This window comes from Chinchilla lanigera, unplaced genomic scaffold, assembly GCF_000276665.1.
Source record: "Chinchilla lanigera isolate Chin_1 unplaced genomic scaffold, ChiLan1.0 scaffold00052, whole genome shotgun sequence".
Classification (NCBI taxonomy): domain Eukaryota; kingdom Metazoa; phylum Chordata; class Mammalia; order Rodentia; family Chinchillidae; genus Chinchilla; species Chinchilla lanigera.
This window is the reverse complement of record NW_004955453.1, coordinates 4418686-4435610: the sequence shown is the minus strand read 5'-3', so window position 1 is coordinate 4435610 and position 16925 is coordinate 4418686. Positions and strand designations below refer to the sequence as shown.

The window sequence follows — 16925 nt, the reverse complement described above, 5'->3', positions numbered from 1 at the left end:
AACAGTAAGGCTTAACTCAATACCTGCGGTACTGGTACCGTAACCAGCCAGTGGGACTTCCGGTCCGTGCTATTCGTAGCTTGTGGCACAGGAGGAATGCGCTGGTCCATGTCCGGCTCCGAACCTCGGGGTCACGCTGTCCCTGGGAAATGGCTTCTCTCGCTCCCTGTGAGGGGGCGGCCTGACCCGCAGCCTGTGCTCAGCCCGCCCAGTGCCTGTGGGCCTTTCCTTCCCGGCTAGAAGTCCGAAGCAGAGCCAGGAGCGGGAAGGTCACACGGGAAAGGGGGGACAGCCAGTCCTGGGTGCAGAGGCCACGGAGGACTCCTACTCGAGGGAGGACACTGGGGTGTTTTACACCCACTCCTGTCTGGCAGGCAGGTAGTTGATTCCTCCATACTTTGTCCCACTCTGGGGAGAAGCCCCCAGGCAAAGAAATGAGATGCCAGCAAAGCCATAACCCAGAAGGGGTCAACCCTACATGCACATGAGTGTTCCACAGAGGCACATCCAAGGGACCTGCCGAGCTGCTCACAATTGGTCAAGGGAGGGACAGGCGTGGTGGTGCATACCTGTGATTCCAGCAGTCAGGAGGCTGAGGCAGGAGGATTGCCACTAGTTTGAGGCCAACCTGGGCTACATAGTGAGTTCAAGGCCAGCCTAAACTACATAGTGCTTGAGACCCTGTCTCAAAAAGAAAGGAAGGGAAAGAAGGAAGGAAGGGAACCAATGCTGGGCAGCTAAAAGCAGATTTCCTCCGAGGCGGGGCCTGTGCACCCCTCATTTGCCCACCACCCCTCCCCTCTGCCGCCTCCCCAGACTGCATGCCCCGGCGCCCAGGAGCAAGAACTCACAGCCCTGGGCTGTGGATCCCGGCAATTAGATTCCCAGGCGGTGCTGACCTGGGCAGCACCTCCACAGCACCCCCAGGGAAACGTGCGCCATTGCTGCTTGACACAGCGCCTGGGGACACTGTGGGGTCATCTGCTGGCCCTGGCCTTGTACTGCGGCTCCCCGGGCATCTTGAAGACGGGACGCCGGGAGGAGAGGGATCCGCGTGCAGAATGATCAAGGATGCTGGCAGGGCCCCTCTTCCTTGCTGCTGGCACAGAAGAGGATGCCAGGCAGGGCTCTTGCCTTCAAGTCCATTTGGGGTAAACTGAGATCTGGGTTGGGCCGTTGTATCCGGGCTGTTTTACCCAGGCCATCGTTGGATGATATCACTTGCTGCCAGTTCAAAGCAGCAGCCTCCGGTAGGTGCTTCTGAGAGCAGAGAGCAAAGCTGGGGACACCAGTGAGCGGGTTATGTGTTGAAAATTGCCATAGCCCAGTCTTCAACAGCCAAGTTGGGCCGAGCATGGCAGAGGCCAGGCCCCGGGCTCTGCACCCTCACCAGGCTGGGCGGGCCTGGCCCTGAGCCTGAACATGGTCTTGAGACCACAGAGCAGTCAGGTCTGGGGTCCAGGCCGGCGGGGAGAGGTACACAGGCTGGGGCAAAGGACAAAGGGCAGAACCAGGTCCAGAGAGGCCTTCCTCCTGCAGCTGCCGGGGGACCGGCTGGAAGATCCTAGCAAGCTCCGTCCACACCCTGCAGGAAGCCACCCTCCTGCCAGCCCTGCAGCCCGGCACATGGCCTTTCTTGAGGGACTGAGGAACAGAGTGACCAAGGAGCCAGAGCTGGTGCCAGGCCCCGAGGAAACACTTGAATGGAAACCTCTTCTGCCTCCTGCAAGGCCCAAGCTCTGAGCCAGCGCCAAGGGCAGCAGAACAGGCCTGGGCCCCTGAGGACACCAGGCTCCTCGAGCTGCAGCGGGCAGGTCCTGGCCTCACCAGGGGTCTTGTGGAGACCTCTGGCCCCAAGCAGCACCTCTGGGCACACAGGGATGGCATATGCACCATCACACCTCGGGCGGCCAGCTCCCCAAGGTCAGAGAGGGATGCAAAGGGGCCACAGCGCCCTTGCCAGTGTCCCAAGATTCCTGGCCAAAGCCAAGTGGAACCAAGCCCAGAGCTTGAGGCGCCTCCTCACAGGGTGTAGCATCTCTGGCTGCCAAGGAGGAAAGGGTCCAAGGAAGAGGACACTTAGGTCTAAACCACAGGGCTGAGCAGGGTTGGTGATGGAGCATTAAAGGTTTCTGTTCCAGATGAGTGTGGTGGTGCACTCCTGTATTCCCAGCACTCTGGGAGGCTGAGGCAGGAGGGTGGCAAGTTGGAACTCAGCCTGGACAGCTTAATGACTTAGTGAGACCCTGTCAGGATAAAAAATTTTAAGGGCTCCAAACAGGTAGTGCATGCACAAAGTTTCTGTCCCCAGGTACCAGGTCAGAGGTGCCCAAGGGAACGAGGTGGCAGATCATTTGTTTTTCAGTCAGATTTTATTGGTACATTTTAGGTATACATAATCATCACACTCATCATAGGGAATTTGTACCTGTACAAGGTATAACTTGGTTTCCCATTCCTCTTACCCTCCCTTCAACCCCTTTTCCCCTCCCCATTTACAAAAGCTTTTCTCCATGTTTTCTTTCTTTCCTCTCTTTTTCTTACTTTTCCCTCTTTCCTTTTCCCCTCCCCTCTCCTTGTTCCCCTCCCCATTTTAACATTTTCTTCCAATTTACAATATCTATTACACATTTTGGTCCTTATTTACACTTTTGGTTTCTCACACCAGAGAGACAATGCAGTATTTACTCAAGTGTGATGATTTATTTCACTTAAGAGTATGGACTCAAAGGGCCAGGGATTTAATTCCGTGGTGCTTGGTGCCTGCTTGGCAAGCACAAGGTCCTGAGTTCAATTCCTGATACAAAGAGACAGAGAGAGAGAGAGAGAGAGAGAATTTTGACTGGACACAGTGGTGCATACCTGTAATCCCACCATTCAGGAGGCTGAGGTAGGAGGATAGTTGTGAGTTCAAGGCCAGCCTGGGCTACAAAGTGGCTCAAGGTCAGCCTAAACTGCATAGCAAGACCCTGTCTCAAAAAAAAAAAAAAAAAAAAAAAAAGTATGAACTCAAGGTGCATCCATTTTTCTAGAAATGTTTCAAGCACATCCTTCTTTATGGCAGTGTAGTATTACATTGTATAAAGAAAAAACCACATCTTTATCCATTCCTCAGTTGATGGACATTTGGGTTGTTTCCAAGATTTAGCTATGACAAACTGTGCAGCTAGAAACATGGGTGCACATATATCACTGTGGTACAATGCTTTTAATTCTTCTGGGAAGATACCAGGAGGGGAATAGCTGAGTCAAATGGAAGCTCTAGTTTTAGTTTTTGAGGAATCTGTACACTGATTTCCACAGTGTTTGCACTAGTCTACATGCCTACAAACAGTGGAGAAGGGTTTCTCTTTTCCTCACAGCCCTGCCAGCATTTGTTATGGGCTGATCTCTTGATGATAGTCATTCTTTCTGGGGTGATATGGAATCTCAGTGTTGTCTTAATTTGCATCTCTTGAATGACCAATGATGTTGAACATTTCTTCACATTTATTTGCTGTTCCTACTTCTTCATCTGAAAAGTGTCTATTGATTTTAGATGTCCATTTTTGGACTGGATTTTTAAATTTGGGGGAGGGCCTGATTGTGTGTGTGTGTGTGTGTGCATGTGTGTGTGTTACTAGCAATTGAACCTAGAAGCACTGAGCTATATTCCTTTTTTTTTTTTTCTTCAGGTTTTTTTGTTTTGTTTTGTTTTTTGAGACAGGGTGTTGAACTATATAGCCCAGGATGACCTTGAACTCACAGAGATCCTCCTGCCTCTGCCCCTTGAGTGCTGGAGTTACAGGCTTACCGGCATGTGCCACCAGGCCTGGCTGGATCCTGCCTTTTTTGTTTTGTTTTGTGATAGGCTCTCACTATGTAGGTCCAGCTGGCCTGGAACTTACAGCACTCTTCTTGCCTCAGGCTCCAATTACAAGCAAGAAAAAGAGCGTGTCTTTTGGTGGCCATCTGAGCAGGGTGGCTAGGTCTGACTTTTTGGAGTTCTTTCTATGTTCTTGATAGTAATCTTTTGTCTCAGGAACAGCTGGCAAACATTTTTTTCCCACATTGTGGGTTATTTCTTCACTCTGTTGGTGATTTCTCTTGGTTTGTAAGATCTTTTTAATAAGATGAGATCTCAATTATTGATTCTTTGTGATAGTTTCTTTGTGATTGGGGTTTTATTCATAAACTCTTTGCCTACACCAATGTCTTGAAGAATTTGAACTCTTATATCTTCCAGCAGATTGAATGTTTCTGTTTTAACATTTAGATCTTTGATCCATTTCAACTTTAGCTTAGTCCATGGTGAAAGATATGGATCCAGTTTTAATCTTCAGGATGTGCAAAGCCAGTTTCTCCAGCACCATTCATTAAAGAGGTGATCTTTCTTCCAGTGAATGTGTTTGGCACCTCTAACGTAAGATAGCGAAGTACGTCTGGAGTTGTTTCCGCACCTTCTATTCTGTTCTACTGCTCCTCGGCCTGTTTTTTTGCCAGTACTACGCTGTTTTTATCACAGTAGCTTTCTAGTACAATTTCAAGTCAGAGATTGTGATGCCCCTGGCCCCGCTTTTGTTGCCCAGACTTGCTTTTGCTGTTCTAGGTCGCTTGTGGTTCCAGATGATTTTTAGGATTGTTTTCTCTAATTCTGTGAGATACGCTATCAGAATTTTGATCAGGATTGCATTAAATCTGTATAACAGTTTTGGAAATATGGCCATTTTGGCTATATTGGTTCGTCCCACCCAAGAGCAAGGGAATCTTTCCATTTCCTGATATCCTCTTCAATCTCCTTTTTCAGTGTACTGTAGTTTTCAATGTAGAAGTCCTTTACTGCCTGCATTAGACTGATTCCTAGGTATTTCATTTTTTTGTATGCTATTGTGAAAGGTGTTGTTTCCCTAATTTCTCCCTCAGTAAATTCACTATTCATGTACAGGAAGGCTATTGATTTTGGAGGGTTGATTTTGTATCCAACTACGCTACTGAATTTGTTTATTAAACTTAGAAGTCTTTTGGTGGAGCTTTTTTTTTTTTTTTTTACTTTTTTTTCAGTACCGGGAATTGAACTCACGACCTCGCACTTGCCAGGCAGGAACCATGCCGCTGAGCTAAATCCTCAGTTCCCTTGGTGGAGCTTTTGGGGTCTTCTATGTAGAGTATCATGTCATCTGTGAATAATGATAATTTCACTTCTTCCTTTCCTATCATTATTCCTTTTATTTCTCTCTCTTGTCTAATTGCTCTGGCTAAAGTTTCCAGAACTATGTTGAATAGGAGTGGAGGCAGTGGACATCCTTGTCTTGTTCCTGATTTTAGAGTGAAAGCTTTCCGTTTTTGATGGTGGGTCATCTGAGGTCTGTTTTATGCCTTCGGTGACCAGCGTGTTATATGTATTTGGGGACATCGTTTTTTTCTGTTGGAACTAGCAACAGAAATGGAATTAGGAACTGTGGTGGAATTAGGAACTGATTTAGTTTTAACAAACTTCTAGCTAGCAGAGTAGTACACGCATGGAATCCCAGCTGCTTGGAAGGCTGAGGCAGGAGAATCACAAGATCATTGCCAGTCTGGATAACCTAGCAAGACTCAAAAAATAAGGAATAAAAAGGGCTGGGGCTGGAGCTCAGTGATGGTACACCATGGGACAGAGGTCTCTCTCTTGTGGTTTGGTTTTTTTTTTTTTTGTCTTTTTGAGACAAGGTCTCTCTAGGCAGTTCAGGCTGGCCTTGAGCTCACTTTGTAGTCCAGATTGGTCTCAAACTCACAACAATCCTCCTGCCTCAGCCTCCCGAGTGCTAGGATTACAGGCGTGTACCACCACGCCCCGCAGTACTTATTGTTCGGGTTGTAGCATTGCCAACTCCTGGAAGTGTCTCACATATAGGAAGTGGTCAATAATACTTTGCTTGGATTAGAAGCAAAGGAGGGAGACAGGAGAGGAGAAGGGAGAGAGATTGAGGTATAGTGTAGCACTTTTCTAGGAAGAAGGAGGCGGTCACATTGCTGTTGTGTTTGTTTAAGGCAGGGTCTCGCTATGTAGTGCAGGCTGGCCTTGAACTTACTATGTAGCCCAGGCTGGCCTCAAACTCACGGCAATCCTCCTGCCTCAGCCTCCCAAATGCTGGGATTACGGGTGTGCACCACCACGCCTGGCTGAAGGAGGCCACACTGGGAAGCACTTTTTCTAGTCTACCGGCATTTGGTTTTAACTGATCTTCTGTCTGTTTGTCACTCCGTTTCATTAATAGCATCAGACATAAAACCCAGGTTTCTTGGTCTCTGGGGAGGCCAGCTTAGAATCAGCTTCACCGCAGTGATATCTAGAACACACCAGTGCCTTCGAGGGGCGGCCTAGGGGTTGAAGATCTGTGATCCCAGGGACACACTGGTCACAAGAATTGGGTCTGTGACATTGCAGAGTCCCAGCACCTTCAGCTACCCTGCTGGCCCCTGTCCTCCCAGAAGGATGTCCAATAGGCTGAGCACAGGCCTTGGGGGGAGCGCCAGCGTGGCAGAAGGGACAGGAGTCGGGGACGGGTGCTGTGGGCAGGACACCTCCACCTATCTCACTGTGACCTCCAGGGCCTGCCCCCTGGGGTGAGCCAGGGACCCAAGCGGACCCTGGACTGGCGGCCAGAGCCTTTGGCCCAAGCCGGGGCAGGAGGGTGGCAGTCAAGGGTCTTCCTTCTCCAAGCTTCTCTCTGGTCTGCAGAGCAAAGGTGACCCAGGGATCGGGCCAAAGAGAGCAGCAGCAAACGACCCGGAAGTCCCACCTGAGGCCAGAGGTGATGAGCCCGGCCCTGTGTAACAGGGCCTCCGAGGCTGGGCCACAGGTGCCCAGGGGTTACTAGCGCATGACGACACTCAGCTCTCTGCCTGTATTTTATGTGTCCCTATTACTTGGGGACTCTGGGACACAGCCCTGCTCAGCTCTGCAGGAAGTCGCAGGAAGTCACACTAATCACTCAGGGAGCCTCTGTACCACCAGCTCCACCGGCCCTAATTCACCTGGGCCTGGCCAGTCCCATCCCTGTTCAGGACTGAGGACTCTGGGGATTCGCAAAGCCTTCTTTGCCAGCTTCACCGCGCCTGTCCCGGGTGCCCCGGGGAGTGATAGCTCCAGTCCCTGCCCCAAACCTGCAGTCCCCTGGGATTCCAGGAGAGGCAGAGCCTCACAGACACCCCACAATGAGGTCACCCCCAAGCAGGGTCACGTACCCCACCACAGGAAGTGAGGCTGCCGGCCCCAGCAGGAGGTGTCAGCTCAGCAACTGAACTGCTCCGGCAAAGCGATGATGGCTCCCCCAGGCCCTCCCAGAACACCCGTCAGCCAGACCACGACATAAGCAGGACCAGCCAGACGCCAACCTCCCCTTCTTTCCCCTTTCCTGTGCAAGCGCGAAGTTTCGGGCCCTCAAAGACAGACTTTGAATAGCCTTATCTGTGCCGCCCAGCATGCTGTTGTGGGGACCACCCCCCAGCCTGTCCCTTTGCTTAAAGCTTCGGGCCCCAAGGTCACAGCCCTGCGCAGAGGAGAGCTGGGAAGCCAGGGCTTGGCGGGGGACCAGGCGAGTTTACCTCCTGCACAGTAGCTCCCTGGAGACCCGGGGAGAAAGGCCTGCGCCCCTCGGCCCAGCAGCCCCAGCTCTTGGCAAAGGCAGCTCCGCCTGGGCGGCCGTTTCTCTTCCTTCTCCAGGGGAGCAGCCGCGCCATAAAGACCGTATTCACAGGCCCTCCATTGAAAGCTTTCTGAAAATGCAAATTTCTCCCAAGCGGAGCCTTCTTTCCAAACACTTTCAAGTCGTCCGTTCCCACCGGGAGCTGAGCAGGACTCGGCCTCCTAAGCAGCACGCTGGCCTTGGAAGACGAAGAGTGGCAGCCGCGGCCGCTGGACAGTGACAGGCGGAGGCGCGGCCCCCGGCCCCAGCAGCCGCAGAGCGTCTCTGCGCGCCCTCGGCACTGCCTCCGCCCTCCCCGCGCGCTGCGGCCCTGGGGGGCCACGTTCATCCTCGGGGGCCAGGGATAAGGCAGGATCGTTGCCACCCGCCAGACCTCCAGCTGCGGGGCTGGGTGTCTCCCAGCCCAGGGGTGGGCAGCTCTGGGTCCCTCCCGCGGAGCCAGCAGGTGGCCGTGTGACAGCGTGTCCCTGAACACGGGCATCTGGCATCTCCCTCTGCCCTATCCCAAAGGCTTCCGGCCCCGCCCCCAGCCGGGCGGGGCGGGGGTAGCTCCTCTCTCCCCAAAGGCTCCCCCAGAGCCAGGGGGCCGCCCCCTCCGCATCAGGTAGGAAGAAGCTGAGAGAAGCAGGAAGAGATTCCTTTTCTCTGTACCCTCCTAGCCCAAGACATTGTTTCCCAGGTGCTATAGGATCTTGTACCGCACCTTTGTAACGTGTGTTTTCCACTTTTCAACGAGAGTCTTCCATGTAACATGTCATCCTTCTAAAAAAGCTGCGCTGAGTCCCACAGTTGTGTCAGGTGGACAGCTAGGCACTAGCGGGCCGGAGAGACAAAGGGGCAGTGTGCAACCAAAGCAGTGTGCAAGTTGGGTGCGGTGGTGCACGCCTATAATTCCAGCACTCCAGAGGCTGAGGCAGGAGGACTGCCGTGAGTTTGAGGCCAACCTGAACCACACAGCAAGACCGTCTCAAAATAATAAAAAAATAGTAATAACAATAATAAATATCCACTACTGGTTAATTACAGAAAGACTTCGATGTAGAATCCATTTATAACCATTTGTTAGGTCTCAGCCCCAAAGCAATCCCACATGTCCCACCCACTTAAGGTGACACGGTGTGCACATTCCTTCTGACATCTGCCACCTGGGCCATCTAACTCCAGAACAAGGGGCCAGCATTCCTGGCTGTTCCCCAAGCCTACAGCCCAGAGAGATCAGGAGGGGAAAGGTTCTTTCAGACCCTCTGCCTTGGGCCAGGACCTGGTTTACATTAAGAACTTCTCTTCTGTAAATTTTTTTTTTTTGTGGTACCAGGAATCGAACTCACACAACCTTGTGCTTGCCAGGCAGGCACTGTGCCGCTGAGCCATATCCCCGGCCCTTCTTTGGGGATAAATTTCCTGTATGACTAAAGCTCCCAAGGATACACAGACCATCTGCAAAGACCTAGAAGACACTGAAATTCCTACGTAACTTCTAAGTAAAAGGTTGGTGAGCATCGTAAGCACCCCCTCGGACCCGACAGTAACTTGAACTCACCCTCAGGGCAGACGCCTTCATGGCCCTGCCCACCCTCTCACTCGAAGGCGTAACTCTCGCTGTGTCTGCTTTGCAGTGAATTCTCCCTAGAGTCCTCAGCATCCTCTGTGTCTCACTGAATTCTTCCTTCCAGGACACAAAGCACCACCTTCAGCCTTAGAGTCTATGCTCAGTAGGTCTTTTTTTTTTTCTTTCTGTTTGTTTTTTGGAGAAAGGGTCTCGCTATGTAGCCCAGGCTGGCCTTGAACTCAAGGCAATCCTCCTGTCTCAGCCTCTGAGTGGGGTTACAGGCCTACGCCACCCCACTGGGCAGCAGGCGACTCTTGGAGGTCGTGACTGTTCTCAGAGGAGGCAGCCCTGAGGAGGGAGGGTTAGAGCCCTGGGTGTCCCCACCCCTAGCTCCTCACTTCCTCTGCAGGAGGCAAGTGTCCTGGAGAGGGGCTAAGCTGCCAAAGGCCAAAGACACAATCAACCGAGTCCACATAACAGCACTCCATTAACATGCCAACCGGAGGGGCTCACAGAGCTGCTGGACTCATCCACAAGCCAGGAGGGTCCCTAACTCCACGGGGACAAGGGACCTGTGCTTGGGACTCTAAGGGACAAGACATCCCCAGTGCCCTCTTCACCGATTATTCATCTGTACCCTTGATCACGGCCCCTGGCCTGGGCTCAGAGGCCTCCACACGTGAGTGGTCCCACAAGCAGCTGCAGTTTAACTTCGGGGTGAACCATCCAAAAGAATAATTTAGGAGGAAACTTTGTAACAAATAGCTGACCCTCAGCCAATCACAGCAGCCGAGCCTCAGGCAATCCCAAGTGGTCCGGGGATCTAACTAAAGGAGGCAAATCTGTCTAGTGTCCAGACAGATTTTATTAGTAGGTGTATGGAAAATTTAGAAGAGGTAGGAGGCAAAGCTCTTTCTACTTCTGTTTGTGGAAGCAAAATGAGAGCCAAATACTCCTTCTACTAGGTTTTTTTTTTTTTTTTTTTTCAGGTTCTTTGTATGTAATACCCAGTCACATGACCTGAGCATAGCCAATTCAATGGTCCTGCCAAGGTCTTTGAATTGTGGCTCGATGCAAAGGTCCTGGGGTCAATCAGAGATTATTCACAACGGCCACAACAGAGTTTAAAGGCTAACGGTGTCATTCAGAGGGGCTAGCAGCAGTGATGCCTGGGCCAGCATCCCAAGCACACCACCCCTGGTCCTGATTTCAGCTGAGATCCCATGGCTTCTCTGATGTACAGTAGCTCTTGAGTTAAAAGGAGCCCGGCCATAGAGAAATGGCCATCTGGTAACATTAGGACATTGCAGTGGGGAAAGAGCCAAACCAGATTTTCCAAAGTGAGCCCCAAAGTGTGTGCCTTGGCATGCTGAGTACTTCAACTCAAGGAAAGGAGCTCAGGGGAAAGAACCTTCTGACCTCTCTCCTCCTCCCCTCTCTCACCCAGGGGTGTGGCGGGGCAGGCTGGTAATCCCAGCACTCTAGGAAGCTGAGGCAGGATAGTTGCAAGAGAGAGAGAGAGAGAGAGAGAGAGAGAGAGAGAGAGAGAGAGAAAGAACATGGGCTGCAGCCTGCAGTGTTTGCCCTTTGACCCACTCTCAGAGGAAGTGACAGTTCAGGGTGCCAGCTCAGGGGGTGCTGGCACACACAGGTCCTAGGAGGGAAAGGGGCTGTATCAGTCTGTTTTGTATTGCTGTGACAAAACACCTGAGGCTGGATACTTTCAAAAGTAGAAAGGTTTATGTGGTGGCTTTGCCATATAACAACCCACTCCTAGGAGAGCTCACCTGCTCTGTGTCACCTGAATGAATCCCTCCGAAGCTGAATCACCCTCCCTTAGACCCCACCTCAAGGTCCCCCCACTCAGCACTACCACCCTGGTGACCAAGTGTCCAGCGCATGACCCCTTGGGGGACGTGTCCAAGCCATGTGCAAACCACAGCAGGGGCCGACACACTCAGTTCCTGGAGACCAAGGCAGCTGCCGGGCCACTTTCAGCCAGCGCCTCTTTTTAGAGGCCCGACCTTGAAAGGCTTGTGCTCAGCTCCTTCCAGCCATGGGCTTTTATTTTCCCTTGAGACAGGGTCTTGCTATGAAGATCAGGCTGGCCTTGAACTCACAGAGCTCCTCCTGCCTCAGCCTCCCAAAGGCTAGGATTACAGGCCTTTGCCACCATGCCTGGCCCTGGTTACACAGATTTCAAAGACAGCCTCAATTGCTGCTCTGGGGGCCAGCACACCCATCTCAGGGGGCTGTCATGGCCGCTGTACATTTCACTCCTTATGCGGAGGCCCCTGGAGAGCAATCCCCTCAATATATACACCCTTCCCACCCACTGAGCCCCTGAAGGCCTTAGTGGCTATGGGGGACATCTGCCAAGACTTGGACAGCCACAAAATGTTCCTCACCATGTGGTCAGGCACCAGGATACACCCAGAGGGCATGGTTGCTCCTCATTTTGCAATCAACTGCATTGTTCTTTTTTGTTTTTTGAGACAGGGTCTTGCTATGTAGCCCAGGCTGCCCTCAAACTCACAGTGATCCTCTTGCCTCAGCCTCCCGATCGCTAGGATCACAGGTGTGCACCACCTCACCCAGCTTTGTCATCGACTTTCATGAAGAGTGTGCAGGGATCCAGGGAGTTGCAGAGGCTGTCTGTGTTGGCTTCCTAAACTCCAGTTCCACGGTCCCTCCCACCTCGCCCCCTCATTCAGAGTGACCCAAGTTGGCATCAGAGGAGACTGACACGGTGGGGGGCGGTAAAGATGGGATGGGGGAGCTCATCGGCTGACGGGAGTCTGCCCTTCCACCTTCCCTCACTTTCCTCCTTCTCTACCTGTGTGAATCAGACAGGTGACTGTGCCTTCCCCTAGCCTCAGTCTCCATCTGGAAAATGGAGAAAAGCAAACCCAGCTCTGAGGCGTAGAGAATAACACACATCATAGGTCAGCCACAGGAAGCTCTTACCAACAGAACCCGACCTATGTCCCTCCGCCTCCTTCCCAGGGAAGGAAAAAAAAGACCAAACATTAGCTTGTAGTTGGGTGTGGGGGCACACACCTGCAATCCCAGCAGCACTCTGGGAGGCTGAGGCAGGAGCATGGCAAATTCAAGCCCAGCCCAGGCAAGTGAGCAAGAAGCTGTCTAAAACAACAAAAACGAAAACAAACAACAAGGAAAAAGGGCTGAGGGTATAGCTCAGCACACAGCCCCGGGCTCAATCCCAGGCACTGGGAGGGAGGACACAACCGAAATCCCAATCGCCCATTTCACTCCCACGGGGCACAGGGAGCAGCAGCCCACCTGCTTTGGGACGGCTTCCCAGGGTGTGGGTGGAGAGGAGGAAGCACCGCTCCTGGCGCCCTGCCGTCTCCTTCCCTCACTCGGGTCCTTGTCATTTCCTGTTAATGTCATACCAGAACCCCGGCTGTGTAAACAGCACGAATAAAGACAAACTCCACTTCCCTGGACTCCAATCTTGGTGTAACGCCCCGCCCCCGCCTGACCTGTCCCCCATCACACCGCGGGGAGGTTTGGAATCTGTGAGCCGGAGTTTTGGAGCCTGAGAATAAATAGAGCGCAGGAGGCAGCGCGGTTAGATTTAGGGCATGTCACAAGGCTTTCCTCCGCCTGTTGCTTTCTCTGGTCCTCACGGAGGCGAACAGGACAGGGCCGCCCCTTCCCTAATGGGCCTGGAGATGGCTCTGCCACGGCTCAGTTTGTGCCTGTGATGGTGGATACATGGCGTCAACCCGAGGACCCTAAAAGCTTCACTAAGTAACTCCACAGCTGAACATCCTGGGGTGAAAAGGACATGCCCTTGAAGCTCTGAGACGCTGTTCATTTAGAAGGTTAACTGTGTGACTCAGCAGGGAGCCAGGGTCCTTCTCTGTATCCACCCTGAGCCTGTGCAAGCGGAGGGCGTGGGGATGGTGTGGGCCCGGGCAGACAGCCCACACACAGTACAAGGAGGGAGAAGAGGCTTGCTCCCCCCACTTTGGCACTTGCTGCTTTTGCTGTCTTGTGCTGCCTTGAAGTGCTGCCCCTGTGCCCTGCCACTCTGCCTCGGAGTCAGCTGATTATAGACTGAAGCCTCCACACACTGTAAGCTAAATAAACCTGTCCTTCCTTGATTTGGGGCGTTGGGTATTTTGTCTCAGCAACGAGAGAAAAGCAACCAAGACAGTGCCCACTGACAGTGGGGCAAGGTCCTAGGGGTGCCACCCCTTTCCGTGCCTGTCTATACTGCAGGGCAGGACGGGCCGAGAGGGGCCAGGTCTCCTCCCCCCAGGGCCATCGAAGGGGACTTTCGCTGTCGAGGCTGCGGCCCCACGGCTGACACCACCTACACCACCGCCCTGGCACTAGGAGCAGAACACGCCTGCGCTGGCCCAGGTGGCAAAGGCCAGCCGTGGTGAGAAGCTGAGAACAATGAGGCCTGGCTGTCCTCTCTCCCCACTTCCTGGGTGCGATCATAACCGCACCACTGTGCTCATAAAAGGGACAAGGGCCGGGACGGGTGCCAAGGGGTGGGCCTGGCTGGCACTGCACTGAGAGGCTGATTTAGACACGTGATGTCATCTCTTCCCTGCCGCTGGTGGGCACTCCTAGATTGAGTCTTTTCTTCATGGAGTGCTTCCTCTACTCTCGTTTTCAAAGAGGGGCCATGAATGATCAGCTTTCTGATTTTTATCTCCTTGCTAATTTAGCTGGAAATCCAAATCTAGGTTCAAAGTTATTTTTCTTTCACATTTTACTTTTTTCTTCCCCCCCTTTGGTTTTTTTTGCAAAAGGGTCTCACCATGTAGCCCGGGCTGGCCTTGAAATTTCGGGGATCCTCCTGCCTCAGCCTCCTGAGTTACTAGGATTACAGGTGTACATCACCATACTCAGCTCTTTGATATTTTAAACAATTTTCAATGTTTTCTTAAATCTAATGTCAATGTTGGCCAGGAGTGGTAGCACATGCCTATAATCTCAGCACTCGGAAGGCTGAGGCAGGAGGACTGTTGCAAGTTCAAGACCAACCTGGGCTACAAAAGCCAGCCTGAACTGCATAGAGAGACCCTGTCTCAAAAAGCAAAAAAGGAAAAACAAAACAAAACAAAGCAATGTCAGTGTTATGAAGTCAGGGCTAGGGGTGTTGCTCAGTGGCAGGGTACTTGCCTAGCATGCACAAGGGTTCCATCCCAGCACTACAAAAAAGGAAAAAAAAAATCTGAAGCCAGTCTAATTTGGGAGGTTGGGGAGTTTGAGACAAGGCTGGCCTGCCTCAAGGCAATCCTGCCTCAGCTTTCCGAGTGCTAGGATTATAGAAATGTGCCTCTACACCTGGCTCTGAAGCCAATCTAATTTTTGTTCCTTCCTTAGTTCCAGTGTCAAGCTCCTTGGAATGCATTTGTAATGGCAGGAGCCTTAGCTGCCATGCTGGATCATAAAGCTATGATAGGAGAATACTAACCTAGTCACACAGAAACACAGCCTACATCAGCCATAAGGGGTTTACCTGCAAATGTCCACAGGAGAGAAAAAGAAACTTTCACTGCATCTGTGCTACTGTTATTTCGTCTGTGTTTTTAGCAGCTCGAAGGAAACAACTCATTAAATCTGCTTTGGTTTGTACTTTGCAAAAAGCAGATTATTTTCCCCTTGAGCTCTCGTTCCCGGGATAGCAGAGGCCTCGGCTGGCAGGGGCGCACCTCAGGGACATCAGCCCCTTCACCCTACCTCAAGTCCTTCCCCGGGGAGCTGAGGCAAGGGGAAGGGTGGAAACTGCCCCAGGCCTCACAAAGTGACCAAGCCCACAGCCACCCTCCTGGCACCAGGAAGCCCTCTTCCTGCCCACCACTCTTGCCAAGAGCTGAGTCGGGTGAGTAGGGGGAATCCTGGACCCAGGAAGTGGAGAGAAGGTCCCGTCAAGGAGCTTCGGCCCCAGGCTCGTTGGTGCCCCGGGCTGGCACAGCTGTCTGTGTTCTGCACCCAGTGCCACAGTGGTGGCGCTGCCCTCCGTGGTGGCAGCCTGGGGTGAGTCATGACCTCCCCCCTCCAGCCACGAGCTCTTTCACTCAGCTGCTCTCCCGCTTGGGCACAGAGGTGGAGGGTGGGCAGGCGTGGTTGCTGGGTTTCTGCATCAGTTTCTGAGTCCTTTCCAAACCCCTCTCGCTCCTGCAGCAGAAGCCGGGCTGTGGGCTCGGGGAGGGCCAGCACCTGCCGGCATCACCCTCTTGCCAGCCCTGCATTATCTTCTCCTAACTCAGCTCACCACCCAAAGCCATCGCCTGTGTGCTTGTTGTTTATTGTCTCTGTCCCCCTCCCAGCTCCACAGAGGGGAACTCGCAGGTTCCACAACTACTCTCAGGAGCCCGGCACGGTGGCACACGCCTGTAATCCCAGAACTTAAGAGGCAGAGCAGGAGGACTGCTGTGCGTTCAAGGCCAGCCTTGAACGGCTACATAGTGAGCTCAGTCTGAACTGCATAGCAAGACCCTGTCTCAAAGCAAACAAACAAACAAGGACAAGTCCTCCGCAAAACACAGGACATGAACTCAGGCTGCAGGACTGTATCTCAGACCTGGTGCCTGCGGAAGCTTACAGAGCCCAGCCCTGGGTTTCCCCCTATCTTGGCTCTGCGCCTTGAGCCACCCTTCCACGGGAATCCAAAAGCCAAAAAGTCACACCAGGGAGGACTCCATCCAGATTTGGGGCTCTCCCTCCAAACCCTGGCAGAAAGAACTGCTGGGTGATCAGAATCATGACCGTGGAGCGCTTCCTCCGCTGTGGAGAGGGCGGGGTCTTGTACATGTTTGAATCGCCATTACTTGCATGGAGTTGGCGCTCAAGAAAGATTTGTCTGGGGGACTCGCTAAATCCTCCTAGGGAAAAGTCTTAGCATAGACAGGACAGGAAAGAGCGTGCCTGGAGGAGAGGATTAGAGTTCGCACACGAAGAGCATGGCTGGGTATGAGTAACGTGGTTGTGGTCTGTACCTGTGTAATACTGTACATGAGGAATTAAAGGGCCCTAGGCGCTAGCCACGTGCAGATATGGAAATTTAAGTGAAATCAAATAACGTGTACAAGTGAGTTCCTCCTTGGCACTAGCCTAATTTCAAGTGCTCAGTAGCAGCCTCCTGCGGCTCGTGGCCGCTGCTTTGACAGCACATATAAAACACTCCCAGCACCACAGCGGTTAGGCTGCACCCCGCTGACCCCCAGAACAGAAGGAAGTGGCCCTGCGCTTGTCTTGGCCTAGTGACCTGAGCCCTAGCAGCGTCCCCGCGCCTGCCCAATAGGCTCTGCCGCACAGGGGCGCCAGCCCCTCCGGGGATGTACGGGGGCCTCCTCCCGCGCTGGGAAACGCGAAGGCCCGGACAGCTGGGCGACAGCAGCGTCCCACGCTTCCCCTCTTGTCGCTCACCTCCTGTGCCCGTGTCTGCGTGCTGACCTCAGGGCCAAAGCGAGGGCGCCCACTGCCCCCGGCCCTGCGCAAAGCTGTGCGGCTCCTCCGAAATGAGCATTTGCTCCGGGATGCAAAAGGCTCTCACCTCGGGAAGGTGTGTGCTCACTCGGTCCTGTTCTCCGCCCACACGCTCGGCTGCCCCGGGCCGGCGCCTACCAGGTGCTCAGTAAGGATTTGCTGGACGGATGGACGGCAGGCAGGGGGCTTCCGCCGCCTGAGGGCGCCCTGCGGGAGCGCGGCCCGCGGCTGGC

The 16925-nt window shown here is 53.1% G+C and overlaps 1 protein-coding gene across 1 annotated transcript in view; it reads left to right on the top strand.

Moving 5' to 3' along the window:
- The first annotated feature begins 16428 nt into the window (after positions 1-16428).
- The window catches only part of LOC106149796 (chromosome unknown open reading frame, human C2orf72), an 11061-nt gene continuing 10564 nt past the window's right edge, over positions 16429-16925 (top strand). The window contains exon 1 of the mRNA XM_013519991.1: positions 16429-16833. Coding sequence (XP_013375445.1) covers positions 16725-16833 — 109 coding nt within the window. The 5' untranslated portion in view covers positions 16429-16724. The remainder of the gene's footprint in view (positions 16834-16925) is intronic.